The 20898-nt window shown below is 42.2% G+C and overlaps 1 protein-coding gene across 1 annotated transcript; it reads left to right on the top strand.

Moving 5' to 3' along the window:
* Positions 1-10180: 10180 nt before the first annotated feature.
* Positions 10181-11536, top strand: LOC143268348 (olfactory receptor 6B2-like). Its single transcript, XM_076550515.1, has one exon. The coding sequence runs from the start codon at positions 10181-10183 to the stop codon at positions 11117-11119; it is 939 nt and encodes a 312-aa protein (XP_076406630.1). The 3' UTR covers positions 11120-11536.
* The last annotated feature ends 9362 nt before the right edge of the window (positions 11537-20898 follow it).

Raw genomic sequence — 20898 nt, 5'->3', positions numbered from 1 at the left:
AAACATAATGCCTGCTGTCTCTTTACCAACCAGGAGACAGGCTGGGTGTGGTGGCTTGTAGCGTGTGAAGAATAAGCATATGCAGGTTCTTGAGACAAGAAGATGGAAAAAAAACCCACAGGAGGGAGGTGAGAAGAACCTAGGTGGTGTGGCTCCCACAATTTAAAGCAGGAGTCGGTGTGGTTGGCATTGAAAAGTAAAGAGGAGGAAAGAAGTCCAGATAACCCCAGCAGCAGCAAAGCTCAGAGGCAGGAAGTAGCTGGAAAGGTGCAGAGCACAGAGATGCTGATAGGTTTGGTTTAGTGTTTGCATATGAGGGAGATGCTGGGGGCAGAGTCCCAGCATGCACAAGGCTGGCCACTGAAGACTGGAAATTCCTACCTAGGCCTGCTTGCAGCTGTGTATGAATGCAAAGGGACCCTCTGGGAAGTGGGGAGACTGTGCGGGAATGTTGGCCTGTTCTAGAAGCGATGAGCAGCCCTGAGACTGACTGAGCAGTGAACACATGGGAGGGATGGGTTTCCAGGGTTCAAGTGAATATTGGGGTTCTGGTGGGGAATGCACAGAACAGGCTATGCTTTTTGTAAAATGGTGTCTATTAAATATTTATCCTTTTTATTGTTGCTATAATAACAAAAGTCATGCTAAGAAGCTCATCTCTGTTGTGTACACTGTCCTCACACCCATCTTTAATAAATCAAGGCTTATCCATCCTGTACACTTTTAATAGAATACATAGAATGATTATATCCCTGCTGCCACTTCTAGTTGCCTTTTCTATTTCTTTGATAAACTATCCAGACAAAAGCAACTTATCAAGGAGGGTTTATTTGGCTCCCAGTTGAAGCTTATATTCTGTCCTGATCGAGGAGTCCCAGGGCCAGGAACTTGAGGCAGCTGGTCACATTGCACTAGCAGTCAAAATATAATAAACAAACACTTGTGCTCAGCAAGTTTTCTCCTCTTCATGCAGTCCATGACCCAAGCCTAGGGAATGAAGCTGTCCACTTTTAGTGTAGCTCACCTCAATGAACTAATCAACATAGTCCCTCATACAAATGTGCAGAGGTTAAATGTTTCCTCACAGGTGTGCTTGGAGGTTCTTTCCCCAGACATTCCAAGTCCTTGATGCTCAACACCAAACATCACATTATCAAAATCAATCCACAGATTTAATACAATCCCAATCAAAATTCCAATAGCATTTTGTTGTAGAATATTATTTTAAGATGTGTTACTTTTGTTTATGTTGAAATTGTTTAACTCTGTGAAGTTGTGTTACTTTGCCTGTCTAAAACACCTGATGGTCTAACAAAGAACTGAATGGTCAATAGCAAGGCAGGCGAAAGGAGAGGCAGGACAGGCAGGCAGAGAATATATAGAAGGAGAAATCTGGGAGGAAAAAAGAAATAGCCAGAGAAAGAGGAGGACATCAGGGGCCAGGCACCCAGCTACACAGCCAGACATGGAGTAAGAAATATGAAAGATATACAGAAATAGAGAAAAGTAAAAGCACTGAGGCAAATGAGAGACAGGATAATTTAAGGAAAGCTGGCTAGAAACAAGCCAAGTTAGGCTGGGCATTTATAAGTAAGAATAAGCCTCCATGTGTGATTTATTTGGGAGCTGGCTGGTGGCCCCTCCCAAGGAATAAAGAGCCAAAAGAACAACCAACAACATTTTGACACCCAGTATGGGGCTAGAGTAAAAGAAAGAAAGAACCAACACCATTCTAGACTGAGACAGAAAATAATCTTAAAATTCATATGAAAAACAAAAGGCTTTGGATGGCCAAAGCAATCCTCAGCAAAAGAATAATGTTGGATGGTTGCCACAACCAGCTTAAAATTATACAACAGAGCCATAATAACAAAGGCAGTATGACACTGGCACAAAAATGGACAGGCAAATTCGTGGACCAGAACAGAAGACCCATGCAAAAATATATATTGTAGCTGGGCAGTGGTGGCAGATGCATTTACCCTGTACTCAGGAGGCAAGGGCAGGTGAATCTCTGTGGGTTTGAAGCCAAGTCTAGTACAGAGCAAGTTCCAGAAAAACTCCAAAGCTACACAAAGAAACCTTGTTTAAAAAAAAAAAACCAAAAACTACATGTATATGTATATATAATATGTGTGCACTGGGGAAAAGATATCATCAACAAATAGTGCTAGGATGCTGGGAAAATTAATATTTACACATAGAAGAATGAGGTTAGATCTCTATATCTTACAATACACAAAAATTAACTCCAAATGGAGCAAAGATCCTAACTTAAAACCCAAAACTCTGAAATTATTAAGTAAGAATAAGCCTCAATGTGTGATTTATTTGAGACCTGACACAAAAGAGGACACACAAATCCATGGACCAGAACAGAAGACCCATGTCAAAAATATACATTGGAGCCAGGCAGTGGTAGTGCACACCTTTAATCCCAGCACCAGGAGGCAGGGGCAGGTGGATCTCTGTGGTTTTGAGGCCAAGCCTAGACTACAGAGCAAGTTCCAGGACAGGCTCCAAAGCTAAACAGAGAAATCCTGTCTCAAAAACAAAACAAAACATCTACATATAGGAGAAAAGATACCTTCAACAAATGCTGCTGGAAAAACTGGATATTTACATGTACAACAATGAGGTTAGATCTCCATATCTTACCCTACACAAAAATTCACTCCAAATGGATCAAAGATCTCAAGACCCAAAACGCTGAAACGATTAGAGAAAAATGCTGAGAAAACACCTCAGGATAAAATTCTAGACCAGGATTTCTCAACAGAACTCCAGTTTATCCAGAAACAAAGACCATTGACCAATGGGTCCTCATGAAATTTTCTATACAGCAACAGAGAGCACTGACAGCAGGCAGGGTGCAAGGATACCTGCAAGCTCCACATTGGACAGGGAGCTGATGCCTAGGTATAGAGAGAACTGATAACCTCAGCAAGAAACCAAACAAGCCCATGAGTAAATGGGGGAAGGAAATGAACAGACAGTTCTCAAAATGTTACACATGGTTGTGAACACATGGAAAAGTGTTCAATGTCACCAGCAATCACAGAAACACAAGAAGTGAGACTGGCCTTGCTTTTCCCTCAACCTCTTTCCATCTTAGGCATCTCTTTGAAAGCTGTCAGCTACTCTGAGGAAGAGACTCCCTGCGTAGTTAATCCTATCTCCAGATGCCTTCAGAAAGCAGCCCAGAGATGTGTTTCCTGATTAAATACAGATCCCACCAGGTTGACCATCGTGCTTTGGGGCATGTAAAATATAAGCAGTGCACAGTCACTAAAATTGGCTGGAAATCATCCAATGCACATTTTTATCTTTGTCCTAGCTCTGAAATCTGTGAATTGCAACTCATTTGGAAAAAGGCTGTGGATTATCTGGTTGTCTTCGAATCCAATGTTGAGGATCCTTACAATAGGGATATGAACAGATTTGAGACACAAAGAGGAAGAAATGAACATAGGAAGAACAAGGCTTCCAAAGGCCCAGGGTCCAGAAGCCACCAGAGCTGGGGGAGGAAGAAAGAGAGTCCTAATCCAGAAGACCATGGAGACTAAAGGAAGTTTGGGAAAGAGGGAAGACAAAAGTGAGGAGAACGATCCATTGGGAATAAGTGGTCCAAAACCCTCCAGGGAGGTTTAAGATACATGAGCTGAGGAAAGTGGTCAGGAGAACTGAGATGTGGGGAAATGAGTCCTGAGAGCAGAAAGCCTGGTGGGTCCTTCAGATCCTTCCCTAAAAGTGAGGTCCCGGGGCCCTTGACATGAGTCACAATCTCCTGTGACATCCACTACCTATACTGCTTTATGGTTCCTGAGGGTTCAACTGAGCCATCTCTGTTTACCCATCCCCCTTCTTCTCCCACCTTGCTCCTGCACATGGGCCTGGGCTCCTGCTGAGGACCAGCCTGACTCTCAGCAACAGCACTTGCATAATTGTTGAGCCCAGGGCCACAGGTGACACAGGGACCCTCATTACAGTGCTCCTGCAGTCGGGAGTGTAGCAGCCAGCCAGGAAGGCAGGTGAGGAGGTAACCATTGAAGCCATGATGCTCCACAGGTTGACAGGCATAGGCAGTAGCTGGGGCAGCCTTCCCCAGAGGCCCTGATCCAGCTCATTACCAGTGTGGGCAGCTTCATCAGCTGCAAGGGGGTAATTGGGCCCAGGAGACACTGGGCTCCAGCTAAAAAGCCATAACTCTTCCTCCATACACTTGAGGAGCCCATGTCCTAAGAATCTGTCTGAAGCTCATCTGGTCACTCTGGCCAGCCTGGGAGTCACCAGTCAGGAAGAGGCCCCTCCTTGTTCCCAAAGTCTGTCCAAGTGACGCTTCCAGAGCCCCCAGGTAGGATGAGTGCTTCTCAAGCCAGGATGGATCATGCTGTGATTTTAGAATATGTTATAAATGTGCATCATAGAAGAGCCTCGTGTGCAGTGTGACTGAAACCCCATGATACGTGTCCACATTGAGGCTGGGGCAAGATTCATCTACAGCCACAGCACCCAACATGAAGGCTCACAGTACTGTATCAAAGGGTCTTGCATCTGTAAGTGCTATGCTGAGTAGTGGCTCCTCTATGCATATAGTGGTCGGTCATACTCATACAATGAGTGTACATTGATGGACACTGTGTGAGTATGCATCTATGAGTAGTGTGCTGAGTGTGTGTGGACGAGTAGTGTGCTTAGTCTGATGTATACATGATCAGGATTTCTGTGCTAAGTGTATATGCTGAGTCCTGTGTTGAGTAAGCATTGGTGGGTACTATGTTGAAAAAGCATTGATTGGTGTTGTATTGAATCTAGATCCGTGAGAATTATGCTGAGTGCATATTTGGGGGTCCACACTGAATGCATAGTTTGGGGTACTGTGCTATGTCCTCCCATCTAGCAGCACACAGTCTTAGTTAGCATCCTCACTGCACTGATCAGATCAGAACACATCTGCTCCCCTCCTTGTAGCTAGGTCCTTGTCACCTGGTTCTACCATGTAGGAGGGTAACCTCTGAGCTCACAACTGCAGGCTGACAGGGGACAGCACCCTCTCACAGACTCCCAGGCACCTCCAGTCTGCAGAAATAATCCTTTCTTTGTTTCTTGCATGGACCTGAATTTGAACTCTGCCCAGTCAAGGGCATTAAGTCCGAGGCACCTGGCAGACCTGGCTTGTGATGAGAGAACCCCGGGCTCCTCATCAGAATCACTGTGGCCCCTCAGTCTCTTTAAGAACCATGAAAGCCAGCACAAAAATGCACTAACTCTCAGCCTATCCCACAAGTGGCCTCAACTGTGTGACTTCTCTCCTCCAGATCACTGAGGACCATAGCCTGGGTCTTAACACAACAGGCATTTATTCCATCACAAGGAAGGGGACCAGAAGTTCAAAATAAATGGGTATAAATTAATGGACAGGAAAGGACATGGGAGCCAAGAGCTGGGAACTACACAATGTGGGTACAGCTATGAACAAGGTGGCTGGGCTTTCCTAACGTGACAGCCATTAGCCTTGAGGAAAATGAACAAAAGGTCCACAGACTCTTGTGAGTATATGATGATTCTAAAATAGAAAGTTTGTCTGAAAGTGCACACAGTCATGACCAAGATTCCAGTGAATTGAGGATGCAGCTCTGAAAGGGATCAATTTACAGATCAAGGTTTTATCGATCCTATTAACACATTATTATTATACCACCTACAGTGATGGGTAGCCACATTCTACTGGTGAGTACAGTCTGTGGGTATGTGTAGTCCTGGATAGGAATATGAGACACAGCATCCCCAATCTATAGGCAATCTCAGTCTATAGGAGAAAGTCAATGGCCCTGCACTGATTACCTTATGTGTACTTCAAAGCCCTCTGTGGCCACTTAGCTTGGAAGAAACACAGACACACCCTGGACTGTGTCCAAGACCTAATGTTCAGATCCTAAAGGCAGTGGCCATTACTGAACTGACTTAAAGGAAGCTTCATGATTACTGGAGGATGTTGAAACACACACTCTCGTTTTCCAGGAGAATTAGCTGCCTTAATAGCATCAAAACCTCCCCCAAATTGAACCTGTCTCTGGGAAATTGATTTCTAAAAGTTTCCTTGCAGCCAGCTGCCAGCTGATCTCTAGTTGGTGGGACTATAGTGTCCCAACCTGCCCACCTTGGTGGGTGATTCTTAGGGAGACTGAGCAGCTTTTATGGAGCCTTCTTTGCTGTCTATTCAGTTTGAGGACAGCCAGACCTTGTGCTGAAACTCACTACCCAACCTGCAGGAAACTTGCAACCTGCACCGTGGGTTCCTTTGGCACCTCCATGTCTGTGCCACACTGGAATGCATGTCCCTCCAGCTACCCTCAGACTATGTCATTCCCCTTGTCTCAGAGCACTGAGCTTGCCTACACCAGAGCCCCTGCCCAACTCCATAGTTCTTCTAGGTCCCACAGCCTATCTGCTGCTCCCTTGTGCCCTCCTCAGGGTGCCCCCAAAGTGAATAACTTCACAAATGGCAGCGCTCATCCTTGACTTCCCTTCATGTTCCCTTTGCTAGTTTCTTTAGCCCACACCTGCCAGCCTGTTCTCATGGATGCTGCTTAAAATCAGGGCACAGAGTCACCATACAGTCCTGGATTCGCTCTAGTTTCCACCATCAGAACCAGGACAGGTTCTGTGGATTAACCTGATTCTCACCCACCCACCTGCAACAGGAAGAGCCAAGACCAGGAGATAGCAACCGTACTTGCCACATAGGTCCTCAGGTGCACCCCATCCCACTGTGGCCACAACTCCATCTTTAGATGTACTCACTTCACCCAATCTCCTGGACACATGCAGCTAAGGGACCACCTTTCCTGAATCTGAATGGGTGCCATCTCCCTCTCCAGCTCTCTATTTTGTGTCCCCCAGGATTATAATCAAGGTCCTGGGGGGATAGTACATCTATTTTGAGACCAACCTTCCCCCTGTGACTTCAGGAATTGCCCTAGTACTCCTCTGGTCTTGGATTCCAAATGTTCAAATTAAGCTGGTGTGTTGTAGAATATTATTTTAAGGTGTGTTACTTTTGTTTATGTTGCATTTGTTTAACTCTGTGAAGCTGGCATACTTTGCCTGTCTGAAACACCTGATGGTCTAATAAAGAACTGAGCAGCCAATAGTAAGGTAGAAGAAAGGAGAGGTTAGGCTGCCAGGCAGAGAGAGGATACAGAAGGAGAAACCTGAGGAGGAATGAAAATAAAGAAGTAGCCAGAAAAGAAGGAGGACTCCAGAGGCCAGCCACCCAGCTACACAGCAAGCCATGGAGTAAGAGTAAGTAAGATTTACAGAAGTAAGAGAACAGGAAAAGCCCAGAGGCAAGAGATAGATGGGCTAATTTAAAGTTAAGGAAAGCTGGCAAGAAACAAGCCAAGCTAAGGCTGGGCATTCATAATTAAGTATAAGCCTCCGTATGGGATTTATTTGGAAGCTGGGTGCTGGGCCCTCCAAAAGAGCAAAACACAAACAACATTTTGGCATGACTACATACCACTAGAATTTTCATAGTGCCTGAGAAAGCCTTGAAAAAAAGGATAAGACCCCTTTAGGAGTTTCTGATTGCTAAGGGAAGCCCTTAAGCAGCCAATACATTAAGTAGGAACAAAAAGCTAAGTAAAAACGCCAGCCACGGAGCAAGCATCGGCATTCTAGAGCTCAATAGTCAGACAAACCTCCAACCAGCTGCGAGTTTCATGTCTGGTTTTCAAGACGTGAGAAGTGGGCAGAGCCAGATGAGAGACAAGTGTGGAAGATCTAGGTATATGTTAGCAGTTTAAAGGCTTGCTCATATGGCCAAAAAGGCTAAAGATATGCAATTAAAGAGGTCCAGATGGAAAAACCTCTATTGTATATATTTAGTTCTACTTTTGTTTAAAGGATTTTTATGTAATGATAAAAATTTAAGGTTTTTTTGTTACACTATATTGTATATATGTTCCTATTGTTTTAGGTATTGTACCCGTACAGTTTATTTAAAAAATATAAGGTAAAATTCTATTTTTGAAAGCTGTTATTATAAACTATAATAGAATAATCAAGAAACATAGGTCAGTAGTTACTCATTTATAACAATCAAATGTATAGCTATGTTAGGTATGTTTTCTAGGTTAAATAGATACATTTTTGATAGATGGTCTTCAAATACTTCAAGGACCTATAGAATATGGCATTTAAAGTCTTTTGTTAACATAAAGTTTACAATGAGACACATCTGGCCTTGGAAGCACTAATTTACTTCAGAGATGATGGCCATTGAAGAAACTCCTTATGGAGTTTGCTTTCACTGTGGCAAGGTTAGCCACTGGGCAAAGAAACTCTTCTTACCTTTGACTGACGACAATGTGCTGTGCAGACTGGACATGCAGAGCACACAGAAAAAAGACTGTTGAATTTGCCAAAACAAGGCAGGACAGTCCAAAATTCCCGCTTTGTAGAAGAGTCTGCCAGATATTCTACAGGACACACAGGAAAGTAACTGATGTTTTTGCCAACAGGGCAGGACAGTCTTCAAATTCCCTGCTTCATTGAAAAGTCTGCCAGATACTACGGGCATTAGCCACTGGCCAAGAAACTGCTCCTGCCTTTGCCGACAATGTGCTGTCAGGCTGTAGGCTGCAGATGGATGACCCAGTGTTGCAGAGGAACTTTGGGTGACTGTCCAGACAGCCAAATGTCTAGGTTGTTAGATAATATTATAGCCTTCTTGGTCTTTGATGGAGTTGAAGACTAGATAGTTATAGTTGCATTTTTCCTTAGATATGATAAAAATAAATTAAGTATAAAACATTGGAGTCACTAAGATAGAATGGATAATGTATTATTTTCTCAATATGCTAAATACAAAGGGACTGAATATTGTGAACGTAATTCTTAATAATGTTTGGTTGTGTATAGCTTTACTATGTTAAAGTTAAAATCTTTATTTTTGTTTAGATAAAAGGGGGAAATGTAGAATATTATTTTAAGATGTGTTACTTTTATTTATGTTGCATTTGTTTAACTCTGTGAAGCTGTGATCCTGTGCCTGTATACAACACCTAATGGTCTAATAAAGAACTGACCAATAGCAAGGCAGGAGAAAATTTGGAAAGGGCTGGCTGGCAGAGAGAATATATAGAAGGAGAAATCTGGGAGGGAAGTGGAAGTAGCTAGAGAAAAAGGAGGACATGAGGGGCCAGCCACCCAATTACACAGGAAGCCATGTAGTAAGAGTAAGATTTATAGAAGTATAAGAATGGGAAAAGTCCAGAGGCAAAAGGTAGATGGGTTAATTTAAAATTAAGAAAAAATAGCAAAAAACAAGCCAAACTAAGGCTGGGCATTCATAATTAAATACAAGCATCCATGTATGATTTATTTGGGAGCTGGGTGGTGGCCCACCCACAAAAGAGCAAAACACAAACATTGGTTTCCCAGCCACCTCTTTAGACATGGGCCTAGAAAGGCAGTGATGCTATCGTCAAAGCATAGAATGTGTGTCAAGGAGTGTGAGAAAATATGTATAAATTCTTTCTGGTGTGTGTGTGTGTGTGTGTGTGTGTGTGTGTGTGTGTGTGTGTGTGTGTGTGTGTTTATGCTAATGTTGTGGGGGCGGGGAAGCAATTACACTAGCAAGCCAACATTGCAGATCTCACTCTGTCCCAGAAGCCCTAAGCCATTATACTCATACATTCTTGGAGGTGGGGGCATGATCCCCACAATCCATACTCATCTAAAGGAGGTAGGCCATAGCCTCATCTGTACTCAAACATCCTCATGGTGGGGGGACATAAACAAATATTTTTTAACTCTTCTAGGGTTAGATCCAGGGTAGAGGGTATGGATCCATCAATAAGGTAAGAGGCATGGACACCTCTAAATATGGAACCCCAGACTGCATCCATATGTCCAATATAGACACCTCAAATCCTGATCACCTATACTAGACACTTCCTCTCCATGTCCCCTATTCATTATTCACTGAAACACAAGTGCAGATGTTTTCCCAGTTTAAGACCTGGTAGGAGAATAAATTCCTTTCCCTGCTGCTCACAGGAACCAGGAGTGCTGTCTGTCTTTCAGCTGAAGTTACTGGTGGGCTCCCTGTTCTCCCCTTGGGTGACATGTGGCCCTTCCTATTGGCCTGATGATCTTTTGCAGGTGCAGAAGGATGAGAGGGGAGAACATCACCAAGGTGAGCACGTTCATCCTGCTGGGCTTCCCCACAGCCCTCAGGCTACAGTACCTGCTCTTCTTCCTCTTCCTGCTCATCTACCTCTTTGTGCTGGTGGAGAACCTGGCCATCATCCTCACTGTCTGGAGCAGCACCTCTCTCCACAGGCCCATGTACTACTTCCTGGGCATCATGTCCACCTTGGAAATCTGGTATGTTTGTGACATCATCCCTAAGATGCTGGATGGCTTCCTCCTGCAGAGGAAACACATTTCTTTCATTGGATGTATGACTCAGCTCTACTTCTTCAGCTCCCTGGTGTGCACAGAGTGTGTACTCCTGGCTTCCATGGCCTATGACCGCTATGTGGCCATCTGCCATCCCCTGCGCTACCAAGTCATCATGACCACAGGACTGTGTGTCCAGCTCGTGATCTTCTCTTTTGCTAGTGGCTTCACCATCTCTATGATCAAGGTCTACTTTATCTCCAGTGCCACCTTCTGTGGCTCCAATGTCTTGAATCACTTCTTCTGTGATATCTCCCCCGTCCTCAAGCTGGCCTGCACTGATTTCTCTACTGCAGAGCTGGTGGACTTCATCCTGGCCTTCATCATTCTGGTGTTCCCTCTCCTGGCCACCATTCTGTCCTATGGACACATCACCCTGGCTGTGCTTCGGATCCCTTCAGCCACAGGACGGTGGAGGGCCTTCTCCACCTGTGCCTCCCACCTCACTGTGGTCACCATCTTCTACACAGCCTTGTTTTTTATGTATGTTCGGACACAGGCCATCGATTCCCGGAGCTCAAACAAGCTCATCTCTGTTCTGTACACGGTCCTCACACCTATCTTGAACCCCTTGATCTACTGTCTGAGGAACAATGAGTTCAAAGACGCCTTAAGAAAGGCCTTGGGCTTGAGTCAAGCTCCATCATAGGATGGAGAGCCTCTTCTGATTCCAGAGCATCTCATGAACATGAGATGAGGATGTGGGAACACTTGGCATTGCTGTTGTACTGAAGGTATTTAGAACATCCCTTTCTTCCTTTGTGAAGTAGACATAATGGGCACTATTTGTGTAGTGATAACAATCTATCACCTTTTATATGTGCAGAGCAGGACTTGATAAAATTGAATGCAATTCCATCCCTTTAAAATTATCATCCACATTTCAGAAGACAGTAAGCCCTGCTCAGCCAAGAAGGTGATGTCTACAGTCTTAGTAGTTTTTAGTATGTGGAAGTGTGATCATATGGAAACATGGGGAAATGAGCCCCAAAAGTCTCCAAAGCACAATGTGTCTGGGAACTGGGAGAATCCACACTAGTTTTAACTCACAGGACATGCTCTGGGAAACATGCTTTAGCCTTTTATCTTCACACAGTTCTCCTTACTGCTGCTGAGAAAAGTCTACATAAGGCTTGTATTGATCCCAGTTGAAAATCAAATGGGGACTATGTCTTCCTACTGTTATTTGTTCCTTAAAAAACCACAATGCCTGCCGTCTCTTAACCAACCAGGAGACAGGCTGGGTGTGATGACTTGTAGCGTGTGAAGACTAAGTATATACAGGTTCTTGGGACATGAAGATGGAAAGAAAACCCACAGGAGGGAGGTGAGAAGAACCTAGGTGGTGTGGCTCCCACAATTTAAAGCAGGAGTCGGTGTGGTTGGCATTGAAAAGTAAAGAGGAGGAAAGGAGTCCAGATAACCCCAGCAGCAGCAAAGCTCAGAGGCAGGAAGTAGCTGGAAAGGTGCAGAGCACAGAGATGCTGATAGGTTTGGTTTAGTGTTTGCATATGAGGGAGATGCTGGGGGCAGAGTCCCAGCATGCACAAGGCTGGCCACTGAAGGTTGGAAATTCCTACCTAGGCCTGCTTGCAGCTGTGTATGAATGCAAAGGGACCCTCTGGGAAGTGGGGAGACTGTGCAGGAATGTTGGCCTGTTCTAGAAACGATGAGCAGCCCTGAGACTGAGCAGTGAACACATGGGAGGGATGGGTTTCCAGGGTTCAAGTGAATATTGGGGTTCTGGTGGGGAATGCACAGAACAGGCTATGCTTTTTGTAAAATGGTATCTATTAAATATTTATCCTTTTTATTGTTGCTATGGTAACAAAAGTCATGCTAAGAAGCTCATCTCTGTTGTGTACACTGTCCTCACACCCATCTTTAATAAATCAAGGCTTATCCATCCTGTACACTTTTAATAGAATACATAGAATGATTATATCCCTGCTGCCACTTCTAGTTGCCTTTTCTATTTCTTTGATAAACTATCCAGACAAAAGCAACTTATCAAGGAGGGTTTATTTGGCTCCCAGTTGAAGCTTATATTCTGTCCTGATCGAGGAGTCCCAGGGCCAGGAACTTGAGGCATCTGGTCACATTGCACTAGCAGTCAAAATATAATAAACAAACACTTGTGCTCAGCAAGCTTTCTCCTCTTCATGAAGTCCATGACCCAAGCCTAGGGAATGAAGCTGTCCACTTTTAGTGTAGCTCACCTCAATGAACTAATCAACATAGTCCCTCACACATGGGTGCAGAGGCTAAATGTTTCCTCATAGATGTGAAGGCTCTTGGAGGCTCTTTCCCCAGACATTCCAAGTCCTTGATTTGCACAACACCAAACATCACATTATCAAAATCATTCTACACATTTAATACAATCCCAATCAAAATTCTAATACCATTCTGTTGTAGAATATTATTTTAAGATGTGTTACTTTTGTTTATGTTGAATTTGTTTAATTCTGTGAAGCTGTGTTACTTTGCCTGTATAAAACACCCGATTGTCTAAAAAAGGACTCAACGGTCAATAGCAAGGCAGGAGAAAGGAGAGGCAGGACAGGCAGGCAGAGAGAATATATAGAAGGAGAAATCTGGGGAGAAAAAAAAGAGTAGCCAGAGAAGGAGGAGGACATCAGGGGCCAGGCACCCAGATACACAGCCAGACATGGAGTAAGAAATAATGAAAGATATACAGAAATAGAGAAAGGTAAAAGCACTGAGGCAAATGATAGACAGGATGATTTAAGGAAAGCTGGCTAGAAACAAGCCAAGTTAGGCTGGGCATTTATAAGTAAGAATAAGCCTCCATGTGTGATTTATTGGGGAGCTGGCTGGTGGCCCCTCCCAAAAGGTAAAGAGCCAAAAAACAACCCACAACATTTTGGCACCCAGCATGGAGCTATAATAAAATGAAAGAAACAACCAACACCATTCTTGACTGAGACAGAAAATAATCTTAAAATTCATATGAAAAACAAAAGGTTTTGGATGGCCAAAGCAATCCTCAGCAAAAGAATAATGTTGGATGGTTGCCACCACCAGCTTCAAGTTATACAACAGAGCCATAATAATAAAGGCAGTATGACACTGGCACAAAAATGGACACACAAATTCAATGGACCAGAACAGAAGACCCATGCCAAGAATATATATCATAGCTGGGCAGTGGTGGTGCGTGTCTCTAATCCCTGTACTCGGGAGGCAGGGGCAAGTGAATCTCTGTGGGTTTGAGGCCAAGCCTAGTACAAAGTGAGTTCCAGGACAAGCTCCAAAGCTACACAAAGAAACCATGTCTCAAAAAAAAAAAAAAACAAAAACAAAAACCAAAAAAAAAAACCTACATGTATATGTATAGGTATACATTGTGGGGCATTTACCCACCAATCCCATAGCTCCTCAGAGCTTTCTTGAGTGTAAGCAGCAGGAAATATTAGATAAAAAGATTTACATTGCAGAGAATTTTGCAGAGATAAACAGATAGAAAATAAAGGAGAGCCTCAAGAGGGCCTGGAACCTTTTCCAATGGGCCCCGACTGTCTCTGCCCCAGGGTATTTATAGAGATGCCAAGGGGTGGAGAAAAGACCTCCCCCCCAGCACAGCCAAGTGCAGACCATCTCAGACACCTGCACTCAGGCCCGTGGTCCTAATCATCCTCTATGTGGACATGCTGGGTAAAGCCACGAGGAACCCAAAAACGGGCTCCCACAGGCCCCCCTTTCTTAATATATAAAAAATAACTAATTATTACAGCAATCTCCATAGCTGTTATACCTCCCAGTATGGGAGTAGAGGATGAAAAAATGGCATTTCTTTTTTGGATTAGGTCCAAGGTAACTACAGCAGTCTTAGCTGTCTCAAGCCCTTTCTTAACCAAAAACTCTTAAGGCGACTACAAACTTAAAGAATCCCTTAGCTTCATCATTACCATTAACAGGTTAACATAAATATTGCTATACATAGTCACAATTCTCCCAATCTTACAACACAAAGCAAACTCTTAACAGAACCATTTGAATTAGCATATATGGTGCTAAATATAGTTAACAATTTTCTCCGTCTTATAAGTTTAACTATTAATTATTTGAATTTTCTTGCTAACAGAACATAGGAAAAACTTTGATATATTCATATAAACTTAAATATTTCCTTAACTCCACAAAACCAGGGTGCATTAATATCAATAGGCTAAACATAATTTCTGCAAACATAATTCAACCTCATAACTCCTCCTTTTCTTTATAATTTTTTAAATCTCAAACCTAGTTAGAAAACCCAAACTTTTCTGTTTAAACAGTTCCATTTGTAACACAAAACCAGTTCCATAAGTAATTCCATTTTTACATAAACAGTTCCATAAAACAATTCATGAATCATCAGTTAAAGCATATATGCATACACAAAATTGCATCTTTAGTCTAGGTAGAAACAGTAAATTTCTTCATTTAAACAGTTCCATTCTTAACCCAATTCCAGAAAACAGTTTCTAGGTCATTACTATAAGTGAACTCAAAATTGTCCCATTACAATTAAATCTATCGTTTAGTTCATTAAGTCCTAAAATTCGAATGATAAATTCTGGTACTAGCCTTCCAAATATGAAGAAATCCATAACCAAAATCTTTCTGTAGTTTTATCTCATTTTAAGTTCAAAAAGTTCAAACAAGAAATAAATTCTGGTATCAGTCTTTCACTTCCAAATATGAAGAGACGTTTTTCAAACAAAACTTTTTGCAGTTAACAATTTTTGTTCAAACAAGCATCTCTGCAACTTTTATTCTCAAGCCAGAGACCTTTTTAGGCACTGTAGTATTCTAAACCACACCATTTTTGATGTTAGCTCAGGTTTTTCTGTGTTGCGTTGATTTTCCATGGATCTCAGCTGCGGATGCCTTGTGCTGGTTCTGGCATCCACCATTCTTAGCGACTTCTGGGACTTTTGAAACTATTCAGACTGCCTACTTTGCAGTCTACTAGGACACTACCTTCGGTGTCTCAGGTTCTTTCACCATATACATTAAGCATAGATTCACACCCAATATTTACACTTTTTACAAACTCACATATAACATTAACATCTACTTATACTTAAGGAAACTATAGAACTACTTGAGCAAACGTATTTCTTATTACTTCTTATTTCTTAAACTTACATTTACAACTAGTATCTTTACTTCTTACAAGCTTATTACACTACATGTCTTAAGACTACTTTAGATACTTCTTGCAAGCTTATATTCTTAAAGGAACTCTATAGATCTATTTTACAAACTTATATAGGGCTACCATTAGCATATATTTAACTTAGCAAACACCTAAAGATTTCTTAACACTGAGATCTAACAAGACAGAATAATTTCTACAAACTCATATATCTTTTCATCTTTTTCTACTTCTTACTCTTAATTATTATCACTATCTCTATTAGAGAGATTCTCGTAACTAGACAGGAAGTATGTATATCATTTCTAAAGTTTAGAGTTTATAGTCAGCTTTGCTATACAACACTGGGATTTAGTGAGTGTTGTCATTATAGAATTGTGATACTTGTTGCTAGGGGACTGTAACATTCTTAGGACGAAGCCACACTCCAAAGTTGCCATTTCTCTCAGCCATTCCGAAACCGGCAGAGATGCACTGTCAGTGGTAAACGGTTTTTAACTAGAGGCTGTCCCTTCACCCAAATTCAGAATAGCTCCCCTAATTGCTTCAATTCAGACAAACATTTCTATTACTGCAGTACTCTTGGTTTGCTCTACCGAAAAACTTCACTTCACACTGAGGGTGAAATTACCATATTTAGCTACCGTAAAGCTCTTCACCAAATACTGCACAGCTATTAGGTGATATAAAGTATTTTTCTAAAGGAGCTAGTAAAGCCAAAAGCGGCACAGCTCTGAACTCTCTTTCCTCACTGTTTTTATTAATCAGTGACAAAAACCTCAGAAACACTGATTGAGCCACTTTCTTTCTGGTTCCTTTAAAGGAACGTCATTGGAGCTGACCTTCCTTAGCTCCACGCTCCTTACCAGACACTCCGGTAACCACCGAGCTTCATTCTCCTCTTGTGAAAAAACACAAACATGTCCTCGACCCCATATTAAAACAGGATCGGGACCCTTCCATAATCCCGAGCAGGGATCTTTCCATTTCACTTGAGTGAAAGTTGCTTGGGCACCACTGTGCCAAAATCCATCTGCAGCAGACTGTTCATAGATATCCATATTCAAGAATTTCAGAACAAAAAGAGCATGATTTAATGCATTATGTGGCGATTGAGGTTAAATTTCTTCCTTTTTTATTTTTATTTTTGAAGTTGTATTTTAAGACTGCTATGAGCCCTTTCCATAATACCTTGTCCCTGAGGATTATAAGGAATACCTGTTTTATCTGTGATTTCCCATTGGGTACAAAATTGTTGAAATGCCTTACTCCTATATCTAGAACCATTATCAGCTTTAATAATTTTTGGTATACCCGTATACAAAAAACACTTCAAACAGTGCATAATCACATGTTTTGTAGCTTCCCCAGGTTGTGCACTAGCCATTAAAAATCCTGAATAAGTGTCAATGGTCACATGTACATATCTTAATTTGCCAAATTCTGCAATATGCGTAACATCCATTTGCCATAGATGATTGGGAAGAAGACCTCGAGGGTTTACCCCTAAGTGAGGGACAGGAAAATATTTTGGACATACCCCACATCATTTAACTATTTGACGAGCTGCTTCTTTGGTAAGACTGAATTGCTTTCTTAAGCTTTTGCTATTTTCATGATGAAGGGCATGTGACTGTTGAGCCATTTCCACTTGGGATAATGCTACTATCTTTGTTAACTTATCGGCCATCACATTACCCTCAGCTAAAGGACCAGGAAGATTGGAGTGAGCTATAATATGGCAACAAAGCATGGCAGCTTTCTTTTGTGAATGGCGTCTTGAATTTGTTGAAACAACATTTGGACTTGGTTGCTATTAGTGCCAATATAGGGAACAGTTTCTATGTCTTGAAGAGCTCTATAAATATATTGAATGTCTGTATATAAGTTCAATGATCTGTCTACAAGAACCTGAAAAACCATGTTCACTGCCCATAATTCCACTATCTGTGCAGAGGCTGGGGTTGTTTGTACTACATAACTTTTTCCATTAATAGCATAAGCAGCCTTTTCATTGGAAGATCCATCAGTGAAAACTAGCACAGCATCTTCTATGGGGTCTTTCATAACGATTTTAGGAAATACAAAGGAATGCATTTGAATGAATTGCAATAATGGATCAGCTGGGAATTGATTATCAATTTGGCCTGAAAACTGAGAAAAAGCAATTGAGCAAGAATCACTGTTTTGAAAAAGTCAATCGACTTGCTGCTTTGTAAAAGGAACATTAATTGCCATAGGTTCTTTACCAAAATAACATCTAGACTCAATTCTGCTTTTTTGTACCAAGCAAGCTACAAACTCATAGTATGGATTTAACGCTTTGGCTGGTGAAACAGGAAGATGTAGCCATAAGAGAAGATTGTTTTTCCATCATACTGTTGTAGGAATATGTCTAGTGGGCAAAATATATGCATACCAAAGTAGGGCGTAATTAATGTAATGTGCTTGCTGGTTTTGAATAGCCTTTTCAACTTGCAGAAGAACTTGTCTACCTTTCAGTTAATTCTCTGGGTCAATTAGGGTCATTATCTCCTTTTAAAATATCACTTAAAGGTTTCAAATCACCATAAACACTTTTAAATAGGGGCGCAACCATTGAATCTCCCCCAATAATTTTTGAAAATCATTTCAAGTTTTTAACTCATCATTTCTTATTTCCAATTTTTGAGGCTTTATCACCTTAGGGTATAATACATGTCCCAGATACTGAAAAGGCAAGTCTCTTTGCACTTTCTCTGGAGCGATAATTAACCCTGCACGGGTAAGACAGTGCTGAAGCCATCCAAAACTGTCAAGCAAAGTTTCTTCATCTTTATGCACAAGCAAAATATCACCCATGTAATGAATAATATAAGCCTGTTGAACTTGCTCTCTAACTCTCTGGATAGCTTGAGCTACGAATTTCTGACATAGTGTTGGGCTATTGACCATTCCTTGGGGCAAAACTTTCCAGTGAAATATTTTCATGGGTTCTTTAAAGTTGACTGAGGGAACACTAAATGCAAATCTTTGACAGTCTTGGGGAGCTAAAGGAATGGTATAAAAACAATCCTTCAAATCCAAAATAATTTCATATGTATTTTTCTGGTATAGCAGTAGGGATAGGCAATCCAGGCTGCAAGGCTCCCATAGGTTGTATGGTTTCATTAATCTTTCTCAAATCCTGTAATAATCTCCATTTCCCTGACTTCTTTTTGATGAGGAAAATAGGAGAATTCCAGGGAGAATTAGAAGGTTCAATGTGACCACTATCCAGCTGCTCCTGTACTAACTGCTGGACAGCCTGTACTTTTTCTTCTGTTAGGGGCCATTGATCTATCCCCACAGGCTGATCGGATTTCCAGGTTATAGGATCTGCATGGAGTACAGGCTGTTCAATGACCCTTCCTAAAAATGCTCCATAACGTCCTTATTTTTTCCTTAGGAGTTAAAGATGACATTTCCATTAACTTTTGGTCAGGAACTTTTGGTTCATAGCTAGTTGTATTGGGACTATTTAAGTATACTCCCATACAGCTCATAACATCTTGACCCCACAAATTTACTGGCAAGTGAGGGACAATGTATGGCCGAAAAGTCCCTTCATGACCCTCCTCATCTCTCCAGGAGAGCTCATTGCTGCTCTGCTCAGGACACTGAGTTTGGCCAATCCCTTGCAGCTGTGTAACAGTCTCCATTTTGGGGCCACATGGCAGGCCACTGACTAGCAGATATAACAGATAAATCTGCGCCTGTGTCTAAAAGACTCAAGAAATTTCTCCCATTTATGACTAATGTAAGTTCTGGACATTGTGGTCCTATGGCTTGTAGCCAATAGGCATCTGACGAACTGAATCCAGCCTCTCCTCTCTTATCTCTTTTAATTGGATTTTTTGTTTGTATTTGAGGAAGTAAGATTAACTGTGCAAGTCTCTGACCGATCTTTATTACTGAAATTCTTGTGGGTGAATGAGTCATCACCTTTATTTCTCCCATATAGTCAGCATCAATCACTCCAGGGGCAACTAGAATTCCTTGCATGGTAGTACTACTTCTGTCCAACAATAACCCCACAGAGCCCTGTGGCAAAGGTCCATAAACACCTGTAGGGAGGGCTTGCATTCCCATTTCAGGGGTCAAAACTCTATAGATGGAAGAACTGAGGTCTAATCCAGCACTTCCTGGTGTTGCTCTATAGAGGTCTTGAATATATTTCTTTGCCAGATGATTGACTGCTGAATTACGCCAAAGGTCTATTTTGTCGGGGCCTGGGGCGGGCCCCTCCATCCATTTCCCTGAAACGGACTCTTCGGGGTATTTGCCCTTGATGTGCATTCACTAGCCTGGTGTTTCCCTCTCCTACATCTTGGGTATAACCCAGGCTCTCTATTTGATCCGAAGCCCCTCTAGGGCAACTGTCCACACCCAAAACAACTTCCAGGAGGTCCAATATCTTTTCCTTGTCTGGAATTAGGATGTCTTTGCTGGTATAGAACATCCCTAACCGTTTTTTCCTTGTAATGCTGCAGCCATGACTATCCCTTGATTGTATGATGGTCCTATATTAGAACAAAGTCAGATATAGTCAGAAATGTTTCCCTTTTTTCTAAAAGGGTGTATCGCGGCCTGACATGCTGCATTGGTGTTTTCATATGAAAGTTGTTTTACAAGTAAAAGTCCAGCTTCTGAATCGCTAATTAATCTGCTAGCCATTTGCATTAAGCCCTTTTGGCAGCGGCCTGAACCTGAGCATACACCGCTATATCAAAGTTTGACTGTTGACCTGTCTCTCGATAAGGGCCTTCCCTAGCAAGCATATCAAAGGTGATAAGAATCTGTTGTGCCCGATTTATTTCAGCTGTGGCCTGACACTGTTCCACAAACTCACTTTTCCACAGCAGATAGTCACCTCCCTATAGACATGCTCGAGCCATTTGTTTCTAATCACCAGGGGCAAAACTTCTAAAGCCAGGCTTTCTAGCAATGCTGTTGTAAAAGGAGCAGTTGGGCCATATTGACTACATGCTGTTTTTAACTCCTTAAGCTGTTTGAAAGGAATGGGAGCATGCACTCTTATGATGTTACCCTGACGGTCCTGCTCTTCCAGGACTGGAAACATTTGAAAGCCTTGAATTTCTTCCCCTTTACTAGCAGCTTCCCAGAGGCTAGCTTGAAGAGGAGATGTAGCTTTGACAGAGAGGGTTCGCATTGCCTCAGAGGATCTCTGTGCTATGGCAATTACTGGTGGCTTTTCCATTCTAAAAGATGCCTCCCCAGGT

The sequence above is a fragment of the Peromyscus maniculatus genome, chromosome 13, assembly GCF_049852395.1.
Source record: "Peromyscus maniculatus bairdii isolate BWxNUB_F1_BW_parent chromosome 13, HU_Pman_BW_mat_3.1, whole genome shotgun sequence".
NCBI classification, from domain to species: Eukaryota; Metazoa; Chordata; class Mammalia; order Rodentia; family Cricetidae; genus Peromyscus; species Peromyscus maniculatus.
Note: the sequence above shows the minus strand (reverse complement) of the source record. Positions and strands in the feature narration are given on the sequence as shown.

Coding starts and splice junctions, on each gene's coding strand:
- LOC143268348 (XM_076550515.1), top strand. CDS start 10,181: ATGAGAGGGGAGAACATCACCAAGGTGAGCACGTTCATCCTGCTGGGC.